This window comes from Mus caroli, chromosome 16 (genome assembly GCF_900094665.2).
Source record: "Mus caroli chromosome 16, CAROLI_EIJ_v1.1, whole genome shotgun sequence".
NCBI lineage: Eukaryota > Metazoa > Chordata > Mammalia > Rodentia > Muridae > Mus > Mus caroli.
This window is the reverse complement of record NC_034585.1, coordinates 34,121,935-34,133,361: the sequence shown is the minus strand read 5'-3', so window position 1 is coordinate 34,133,361 and position 11,427 is coordinate 34,121,935. Positions and strand designations below refer to the sequence as shown.

Genomic DNA, 11,427 nt, shown 5'->3' with positions numbered 1-11,427 from the left:
GAAGAGGCTTGTGGCCCTATGTAGGCCGGATTTCTCTCTCCCCAACCAGAGCAGTCTCAGGTCCCGCGTGACTGGACTGGAGCAGAAGCTGTGTTCCACTCACCAGCAGTCTCAAAATCCTGTGGCGGGGGTCGTGGGTAGCTGGCGGGTGTCAGTGGATTGAGCTTTAAGGTTAGCTAAGGTGGTATAAAGTCAGGTGGACACAGTGGGCTGTGCTGGTACATGGGATATACACATTAGTCCCTATCTAGAATTTGGAGCACAGGTCTAGGGAGAGGTGTTAAGGAAGGTGTGGAGGGAGAATCAGATAGATTCACTGGCTTCAACCCACTAGAAAACTCAGAGAAGTACAGATTTTCTTCTTGAGAAACACAGTATAGCTGATTATACATGTGTGTGTATGTGTGTGTGTGTGTGTCTTTCTCTATATATAATATCCCAAGGAATAATGAAACAGGGGGTGGCACTTCATGCCTATAAATTCATCATTTAAGAATGGAGGAGTCAGGACTGAGAGTTTGGGGCCATCTTCTGTCCCCTTCCTCTCCCTACCCATCCATCCAACTGTATCTGATGACGCAAGTATCTCTCTTCATCATGATTAACACACACACAAAAAAATCCTCTGATAAAGTACAAAGGTTTTTCTAATACTCTTCGACCAAATAGATTTTTAAAAATTAAAAACATTAATACAAATTTCTCATAAATTTATTTGAACAGCAAAAAGATATATTAGTTATGAGTAAAGAAATCCAATGTTTTAAGCCTGAGAATTCTCTTCATATCATACCACAAATACAGACAGAGGCACTAAGGGGCTAGCTATAGCTAGCAAAGGGGTGTTTTCCTGGCCTGGCAGTGTTAGGTTCAAGTGCAATCGATGTCTAAGCTGACAGACACTTCTTATGGGGAACAGCTCATTTTAAGAGTGCTCTAAATTCTTCCTTGTTGGAACGCCGATGAGAAGAACAAGCGGCAACAGTTCATGAAAACTCATTTCTAGATTCCTTTCACACAGCTTACTGTCTTATAGATTTTCAATTTGAGATTTTAAAATTCTACTTCAGAAGTTTTTACTGTAGGAAAAGATCACACACACTGCATAACTCTAATGACTGGAGCTGAGCACTGCCCGTGGCTCTTGGGGGATTACATTATGAGTGCTGGAGTCCTTGACAGGAATAAAAATGGCCCTGAGGCAGCAGCTCCACTCCTTCACATTCTACACAGTTGAGGACCCAAAGTGCTAAGTGCATTTTTCAAGCATACATTCTGAGACTGTTTAACACTCCAATAAATTATGAAAGGCAAATTCATAGATACTCTTTGAGAGTGAGGATAACTAATAAATCTCCCCTCAAAGCCTTGTGACAGCACAGGGGCTGGACTGAGGTATACATTAGAAACCCACTGGAGACCTGCTTGTTTAAGAGCAGGTCAAAGGGCAGACTCTATGCATTCTAAATGACTATCTACCAGGCTGCTCTGGGGACCTGGTTAACTGTACCATCACACATCAAAGTCCTTCAGCTCTCCCCAGCTGGCACCTATTTTCACTTTCACTTTCAGCTTCACAGAAAGTTTTATAGCACATTCCATTTCATTCTTGACAATCTGAGCTACCTGCAAATAAAGAAAAGAGGTTAATAAACTCCTTCCAATCAACGGCTCTTCCCCAGTTCACCCACAGAGGAAGATAAACCAGACTGGTGCTCTACATTGTGTTGTTTAAACACAATCAGAAATGAGCCAGGCATTCAGACTGCCCTGCACTGATGAGAAGTTCAGAACTTGGAAACCTCAGACAAACGTGTCTGCGTCAAGCATCCCCTTCCTTTCAGTGTGAACTTGAGGATGCTTGGCTTTTCTCCCCATAGGGATTCAACGTTTATAGAGCAGCCAGCCTGGGGTAGAGAGGGTCCAATACATCGTGCATGGCAAAGAACCGGTCATTCTGCTGCCTACATAGTAGACTTAAAAAAAAAATACCTGGACAACATCCTCTTCTGCCACTTCATATAAAAGCTCGTCGTGAAGTTGAAGGATGAAGAATCCTCCTCTCATGGGACAAAACATCCCTTTCAGTTTCCTCTTGGGCAACAATCCTGCTCCAAGAAAGAGAGCAAACCTGAGCAGCATGCCATCAAACTAGAGGGAAGTAGATTTTGTTTTATTTTGCTCTTAAAATTTCAAGTTTCTTAAAATTCCTTAACTAACATTTTAAAACACACAGGTCTTGGAACTATCAAGAAAATACTGGCTGCTGCCTAGCAGGCAAACTCAAATACCCAATAACTTCATTGTCGAAAGAAGGATGTAAACAAGATATGCAGCTTCTGGAACGTCTCTAACCTGTCTCTCTCAGGATCTTTCACCCTGAGAGGCATGGGGCCCAAGCACTACTTCAGGAACAGGCAACGTATTGAGCCACAGAGGATCCCTGCCTGTGCAAAGTCAACTCCTAACAGCACTGTGGATGCTTGTGCTGGGCGTGCATTTTTCATCTCCTCTCACAGATTAACAGATATGCAATACAAAATGGCAGGAATCCATCGTTTTATAAGTCAGACAGCAAAGAGACTTACAGAGAAATACAAACTAAATTGACTTGGGACTAATTTTCTTCTGTTCCAAAAAGATTTACATTCATAAAAACGTGTTGCTTATGTTAAAATATGGTGTGCTGATGTGTGTACAGGTGAGGGTGTGTGTATGTGGGTACAGGTGCCTAAGGAGGGCAGAGGTGTTGGCTCCCTTGGAGCTGGAGTTACAAGCCGCTGGGAGCCTTTTGATGTGGGTGCTGAGAACAGAAGCCAAGTCCTGTGCAAGAGCATATGCACTCTTAACCTTTGATCCATCTCTTCAGCGCCCCCCCCTTTTTATTTTTATTATTGTCTGAAAATGTTAAACCAAGCCTAAAAATTCTTTAATTTCCAATGTGGTAACTATAGCATATATAATCTATATAAATAATAATTCTTTGGTATCATTAATAATTTCCAAGTGTATAAAGACATCTGGTACCAAAATATTTTAAGATTTTTAGAAATTAAATATAAAATATGCCCTCCCCACACCCACCTTTCCGACACAATCATTTTCTCCATGTTAGAGCTACCAAGTACCTCACTGCTATATAGACAAACCTGTTCGGTCATTCTGGAGCATACTTTCCCGATGACCGTGGGATTTGAAGGTTGAATGGAAGGTCTCTAATTGCTTCTGAATATTAACTGTGGCTATTTTGACTATATCAGCAGCTGATCCCTGGACTGTTGTGTTGATGGCCTGACGTTCAGCCTATAAATGACAATTACAGGTGCTTAATTATAGGTCTCAATTTGCCCTCGGTACCCACAGATCGGTTGTCATATCTGCACCAGAAGTTTGAAATGTGACTCAGGACATCAGCAGGTAGGCATCATCCTACAAATAACAATCTGCAGCCCTACCTTCTGGGCCACCCATATGAGACTAGACTATGCATAAGGTTGGATTGCTTTGATTTAAAAATCTTCAACATTCAGTTAAGGATCCTTTTTAGCTGACCGAATGTATCTGTAGGTTGTAGAAAGCTGACAAGATCACAAGATCTTGAGGAAACATATCTGGAATCAGGAACCAATTAGTAGACAAAGACTTGGTAAACCATCAGATTACAGAGAAAAGCCAACACTATGCATGCAGTTTATATGTGCGTGCGCGCGCGCACACACACAGACGCACACACACACGAAAAATAATCTGGCTTTAACAGTCTTGCTTCAAAACACTTCTGTACCTGGAATAGCATCCAAGTAATTCCATATTTCTGATCATTCCAGTCTCTTGAAAAAAAGCAACATAAACTCTCTCTGAATAAAAGTAGCATTATAAAAACTCAAATTACTTCCTTGATCTTTCATATGCAATGCATGTCATCAAAAATTAACTAGGACAAGGAGTCAAGGCAGTATAAATGCTGTTTGTTTGTTTTACATAAAATTAATGAAAACAAAAGGCCCAGCTAACATGATTGCTTGGTCCTGTCATGTAAGACCCTCCACCATGTCTTGTTTCTTGAAGAAGGCTCTCAAACGAGATTCAGCAGATATCTGCACCACACTCCTGGGCTTCCTAACATCTAGAACCTGCTATCTTTGACAGTGGAGATACAAAAGGGAAAAGAGATATGGTCTTTGTCCTTAAGAGACTAAATCTTGTGGAGAGGTTGGTAGGAAAGAAAAGAAACCAGATAAGATGGTAGTGACAGTGACACAAGGTAGAATAATTGGTGGTGGTAGAGGCAGTGGGGGACTGGCAGAGTCTAAGCTGGGGAACAGATAGCAGTCACAGCAGAACACTAATGTTCACATTAAGTACAACACTAATAACAAGCCTGTAATCATTTAAAATAGTGAAAAGAATAGGTAGAACTAAGAGTATGCAAGTCTAACAATGGGAAAATGTTAGCAAACATGTAACATGAGGAAGCAGGAAGTGGAAAGCAGTGGAGTTGGTGCTGAGAGTGGTGGTGCAGGTCTCCAGTCTCAGATATACAGGGGGCTGAGGCAGGAGCATCCCAATTTTAAGGCTTTCCTGTGTTATAAGAGTGATCCTGGGCAACTTAGGCTCTGTCCGAGAGTTGTAGGAGGGAAGGAGGACAAACAGGGATGAAGATGGGAATACACTTCAGCATTAGAGTGCTTGCCTATTACCACTATGACCAAAAGTTCAACCCCAGCCCTGGAAAGAAAAGTATTTACTTACAACCAGTCACCGAAACTAATAAATATCACACTGAAGTATTAAGTGACCAGCTGTTTGTCATCACTCCAACAGTCCTTTATAAAACCAATGGCTAACTTTGTTTATTCAAAAATCTAATTATGAAGAGTTCCTTAAAGGAACATTACAGTCTTTTTTGAATATTAAATGTCATTGAAATGTTAAAACTCAGAAAAATTTCAACATACATGTGCTTTATGATAAGGATTGTCGTCTTTGATTCCTGGCAAATATCTACGTCTTCCCAAAATTGTCTCAACAAATCCATTTTTTCTACAGTTCTTCACTGTGTCCCTCATGAAATGATTAATCCCTAAAAGAAAATACAAAAACAGTTATAACCAAAATCTTCCTGTGTATCATTGTATACAAATACAACAAAATCCCACAGTGCCTCCTGGTTTTCCTTTGTTCTTGTTCCCTGACTCACAGCAGCCCTTGCACCTCCTGTCACACAGTGTCATAACTAGATCATCTGCATTCATCTCCATTCTAACCTCTGGAGGCCTTAACTGCAGGTGTCATGTCTACGTGCTCCTGAATGTGGGGTTCCCACCATCTCTTTCCCTCTCACCATTTTTCTGACATACTCCTACTTCTTAAATTTCAACTCCAAGTTGGGGAGTGGAGGGTGGGGAACATCATCTATAAAATGCCTCAGAATATGCACAACCCCAAACCCACACACAGACATATAGCTTGCAGAAAGTAGGTGGCATCTGAAAAAAACCTCACTGGATTACCTAAGACTTGGTGTGATTCTAATCACTTTTATTTATTTTGAACAGTCTTCTATCTTTGCAAGAATTAAGGCAATTTTTACTCAAATTTGAGGGAAAAAAAATCAGAAACATGGGGTGGTTAAAAAAGAAGGCACCTACAATATCTCAATCCAACAGTAACTCCAGTTAAGCGTGAACTGCCTGCTTTCAGCCACAGGAAGTTCAATCCTCTATCAGTGAGCAGTGTCCACCGAGGATTGTGTGGCTCTCAGAGGATCAATACTACTTCTAGATGCTTTCCCCTTCTCTTGCACATCAAGGACAGGGATCAATCCACAAACTCGAGCAGACACTTTGCCTGGAAGACCTGACAAGGTGAGAAGAAATACATTCCCCTTCCTACCGGGGCTGCTCTCTGCCAGGTATGTTAAGAAGAACTGAAGCTCTGTGAAAACATGGATTAGGTCTCCTGTTTAGTGTTCCTTCTACAAGGCCCACGACTGTTTCAAATATGGTGAGTTATCTACAAAGCACAGTAGCTTCATCCCAGAGCCTCTCGCTTCTGCATAGATCCACTCTGCCCTTCCTCCTGACAGTACTTTGGATACATGGCCAGTGGCTTTCTGAGTACTATGACTTCATTCTTGCAAAGAAAAAACAAAACAATACAAACCTCTCATCAGCACAGACTTTTTCAAGGGACTGCTGATTGGCCCCTTTCCTCATTCATTTTTTTTCATATATTACATACCAACCGCAGCTTTTCCCCACTCCTCTCCTCCCCCAAGCCTCCCCTTTCCCCCATCTTCTATATCTTGGCTGAAGCACAGAATACCTGACTACATACAGCTGTCAAACTTCACAGAAGTATGTATATGAAAACAGTGAACTTTAATTGTATATAAATTATACTTTGATAAGCTTTTAAAAGAAGAGAAAATTTAAAGTATGTAAACTGCTCTATCATAACAGTCACTCAGAGTTTCTACCATGAATAATAAATGTTTTACTGTCAATCTAAAGCGATCTAAACCTCACATACAAGTCAACGTGCACATTTTGGAGGTAGGCACAGTGTATAGCACAGATAGCAAGTGTGCCTGCTTACGTCTGACTCTGCCTTTATTTACACACGCTGATCTCAACAAATAATGACAGTAAGCTGCATGCTACTTGTCCTCAATAATTCCTGGTAAAACTTCTGATTAATAACTATTTAATAAATTTCTGTGGTATGAATTTAATTAATGTGGTGAGTAGCTACAAGGCCCTTAAGTTTCTTACCTTTATATCTGGACTTGAAAGAGTCAATGTAGGAAGCAGCATCATTTTCTTTAATGCCCATCTGCTCTCCTAAAGATTTAGCTCCCATTCCATATATAATTCCATAGCAAATCTAAACAGGAGGCATTATGCTCAGTAAGTTGAAGGTCACAACCATATGAAACTTAAGAATACAGTATTCATTAGAATTGATACCTTAGTAAACTTTTTACTTCACAGTGAAAAAGAAATAATTAGTGGGTTGGACCCACAGAAGCTGTTGCCCAGCAAACATCTGGTCTGCCTTTGGGCATTACTTTGCATGTGTGCGTAACAATATAAAGAGTGAGAGCAGTCAAAATAGAAAGATTGATTTCTGTGTTTCCACCAGCCATTAGAGCAAGTTTTACTCCCCAGGGTATCTCAGTGGTGTCTGCTAAGGAGATGCCTAGAAGTCTGAAAAGAAAGTTTTGCAAATATTCCTGTCCTTGCCCACTGGTAAGACAGGAGCAAACAGTTTGAGAATAGGGGAAACTTCTCTAGAAAGAAATATCTTCAATTTAGAGCTACCTAAAGTCTAACATCCCACAAAGCAAAATTCATCTGGATTAAGTATTAAACAAGCCAGTAGAATTTGCTGAAGAAGACAGAGGTGAGATAGCTCAGGGGTTAAGAGCACTGGCTGCTCTTCCAGAGGACATGAGTTCAATTCCCAACAACCACATGTTGACTTACAACCATCTGTAATTGGATCCAATGCCCTCTTCTTCAGTGACAGTGTGCTCATATACATAAAATAAATAAATCTTTTCCTAAAAGTTAAAAAAAAAAAAACTTGGAAGTAAACTTTGGAAGCTATACAGCTATAGCAGGCCCTGCCTGGATTCATGCATGATCTTGCCACAGCCACCTGATCTTTTTATAACTAAATGTTTTCATCCAAAACATGTAGATTTGTATTACGAGACTGTTGGCAATAAAAAGTAATGACTTGTGGGTATTTAGGAAACTGACACAATGCAAACTCCATATGAATGGTGAATAAAATATGAAAAGAGAACTTTCTGCTGGGGGGTGGTGGCTTTTAGTCAGGCAAGCAGATCTCTAAATTCGAGGCCAACTGGATCTACAGAGTGACCAGGTCAGCCAGATCAACAGAGAAAACCTGTCTCAAAACAAAACAATAAAAACCAACCAAACAACAACAAAAAGGATAACTTGCTTATCAGATAAAATACTGTCAAAATACTAAAAACTTTTAATGTGACACGCTAGGGGAACCCCATCCTCTTTTCTTAAGTATTTTGTGGAATTTTTAAATTTTGTTTTAAGATAGGATCTCACTGTGAAGTTCTGGCTGGCCTGACTTGCTATGCAGATCAGAATGACCTTGAATTCAGGACTCTGCAGAGGCCACCTCCATCATGCCTGCCTGTGCCCTGGGGCATGATAGTGTGTGTCATCACACCAGGCCAAGAGCTTTTTGTCCTTTAAACCTCCATTTATTCTTCCTTCTGACTTTTAAAACTATTTTGTTGTGATTCCAAGTGTACTTGTCTGCTTTAGTTTAATGTGGCCTGAAAGCTCCACAAAACTTGGGGATTAGATCACTTGGTGCATATTAGACAGAGCAGACACTGTTTGAGCATGCTCACCGCCGAATCAGGCCAGCATTGATGGGCACAGACAACATCCCCCTGGAAAACTAGATTCAGAAGTTAGATATACTAACTGATGTTCCCTACTTCTCCTGACTCCACCACTCAAATATGTGTAAACAAATATCTAACATTATGTCTGCTCTCTCTTCTATAAAACAGGGATATAAATGACACCTGTCTCAAGAGTGGGTTATACTAGTAATTATCTTATATTCCATTTTGTTACAATCACTGGCATTCAATATTTCCTCATCTCCTTATATTTATCACTTTTGTTCTTTTCCTATATGTTCAGTACTCATATGTACATTTATTAACATATTTATATACATATATATTTTACTAGATTCCACATATCAGAGTAAAGATGCATGTTTTTCTTTCAGAGATTGTGCGGCCTCGTTAATATTATGTATTATATGTCCTTTATATTTTCCTCCAAGTTTTTAACATCATTTTTCATGGGCAACAATAGCAGTAATAAACTTTGTCTTTACATATGAAAAAATAGAGTGGGTTATAAGGGTTAGTTACTAAGGGCTCGACTCTTGGTAAATGCAGATTCAGGAGAGGAGGAGCAGAGCTAGCTTTTTCAGCAGGGATGGGGACAGGTGTTGGTGCTGAGCTGAGCTGCACTGGAGAGAGGAAGCATCTCCCACCAGCTAAGTCTGGGATGAGAGGGAACCTGGAGAAGGTCTTTGGAAAATGCCATCTGACTTCCCACAGGGTGTGCAGATGGGAAATGTTAGGTTGGTATTACTCTAGCTAGGAAATAGTAACATGTCATTTGTCATGTCTGTGACTAACAATGATCCAATGCAAAAGTGCAAGACAAAAGAGCCGCTGAACAGCTCAAAGCTCTGTCATCCATTACAATCCAATTCTATTTTCAAAACCATTAGAGACTATATTCAATACAATGCACTTTGGCTAGATGCTGTAAAAAAAATATAAAAATTTCTGTCAAGACATTTACTGATTAGAGATTTAAAACACACATTCTTCCTCATGTATAACAACTACCTCACCCTCCCTGCCACTAGCAGGTAAACACCTACTGAGTACCAGACACCATGACTAGCCACAGCACAGACTTAAATACACAGGCCTTTCTTGACACTAAGTGGCCCACAGAGCTTAGTTTAATAAATACCATGAGACCAATAAATGTGACTTGAAAGTTCCAGAGAGAAACCATTCCTCAAATGAAATTGTTGTGAGCATTTAATTAATTCTTTCTGTTATATGAGGCTCATGCACTAGGTTCACCTGCTTTGCGTGCTGCCTCAGATCGTCACCAACAGCATCAGGCTCAATCATCTTCCACTCAGCAGCAATGCTCCTGAACACATCAGCTCCCGTATTTAAGACTTGAATGAGACGACAGTCACGAGACAGGTGAGCCAGGATCCTCAGTTCAAGCTGAGAGTAGTCGGCAGCCAGGATCAGCCCACCTGAAAAGCACACTCCTTTAAAAGCTAGTACAGCTCACACTGCAAGTGAGCAAAATGGCAGATATGCAGCTATATAATTGTAAAGTTGGTGTTCAAAGTTAAAGCCTTACTTCAAGTTCAATAAAGTTTGTTTCTGTGCATTAGGTTTTTAAGTTTTCACTTGTCTGTAATATATATGACTGTGGGGTATTGGGCTAAACATAGACAGCCTGGTTTCCAGTTGAGCTGAGGTCTGAACCCTGGGACCTGGTGGTGATAATTCACCTACATAGGACGGAAGGAGTTCTCTCATATATCCTGGAAACTCTGGCTCCTGTCAAAGTTACCGCCCCCCCATAACCCCCACAGAAGAAGCATGGTTAGTAGTCACATAGGCAATGTCCCAAGCTTCTGACCTTCAGGCTAAACTCCTCCCCAGTTACCTAGCAACAGTAAACAGCAGCCTACCATAAAAAGGGCTGTTTGGTCCCACCTCACTCTCTCACTCTCTTGCTCTTACTCTCCTCTCCTTACTCTCCTCTCCTCTCTTCCTTTCTCCTCATTCTCCCTCTTACTCTCTAGCCTTTCTTCTCTCTCTCTCTCTCTTTTCCCCTTTCTCTCCTCTTGGCCATGGCCAGTCTCTCTCTCTCTGTGTTCACCTTTTCTCTTTCCCCCTGCCTTTCTATAATAAAGCTCTAAAACCATAGACTGTCTGTTCAAGGCCCGCTGTGCAGACTCTCGCCTGTGTGGGAACCACTCTCCCTAAGCCCTCCCCCCCATAACCCCGGTGCTACAGGGTGTCTCTCCGGGGCCCCGGTCAGGGACTGCCCCTTGTCCACCCCCCATCCAGTGGGGTCAGTGGCTTAGATGCCCACCCGGGGCCGAGTGGAAAGCATCTGGCAGTCCTCTTCCGTCTGCCTGCCCAGAGCATAAGAAAAACTCTGGCTGGACGTGGCTTATCCTCCCTCCCCCCTCATTCCCAAACCCCCTTTAGTTCCCACATATGAAGCCACATCTATTATCTGTCCTTTTTTTGACAGTGGGTGCCTTGCTCAGTATTCCCACAGCACCTAGCACACAATCTACAACAGTTCTCTCATGCTTCTGCTCCTTACGGTAAGAGACTTAAATTTCCCTTTACACTACTGAAAATCTATACACAACAGGATAACAGAAAACTTCTCATAGATCATACCCATGAGAGATTGCTGTTGATGACTGGGACTCAAGCAGGCTCACAGAGGTCAGTAGGCCATGTCTGACCTAGGTCCTCTGCATGTTATGGTTGTATAGCCTGGTGTTCTTGCAGGACTCCTAACAGTGGGAGTGGGGGTGTCTCTGACTCTTGCCTGCCTTTGCATCTCCATTTCCTCACATTGGGTTGCCTCATCCAGCCATGATGGGAGAATATGTGACTGGTCTTATTGTAACTTCTTATGGTATGTTTGGCTGATGTCCCTAGGAGGCTGCTCTTTGTTTTTTTTTTTTAATTTTTAATATTTTTATTACATATTTTCCTCAATTACATTTCCAATGCTATCCCAAAAGTCCCCCATAGCGCCCCCCACTTCCCTACCC

General features: G+C 41.4%; 1 protein-coding gene across 1 annotated transcript in view; it reads right to left on the bottom strand.

The window, feature by feature from the left end:
• Positions 1-787: 787 nt before the first annotated feature.
• Positions 788-11,427, bottom strand: part of Polq (DNA polymerase theta) — an 80,030-nt gene continuing 69,390 nt past the window's right edge. The window contains exons 25-30 of the mRNA XM_021184708.2: positions 9,686-9,870; positions 6,777-6,888; positions 4,959-5,083; positions 3,150-3,303; positions 1,993-2,108; positions 788-1,626 (exon numbers count right to left, since the gene is read on the bottom strand). Of these exons, the coding sequence (XP_021040367.1) occupies positions 1,513-1,626; positions 1,993-2,108; positions 3,150-3,303; positions 4,959-5,083; positions 6,777-6,888; positions 9,686-9,870 (806 nt within the window). The 3' untranslated portion in view covers positions 788-1,512. The remainder of the gene's footprint in view (positions 1,627-1,992; positions 2,109-3,149; positions 3,304-4,958; positions 5,084-6,776; positions 6,889-9,685; positions 9,871-11,427) is intronic.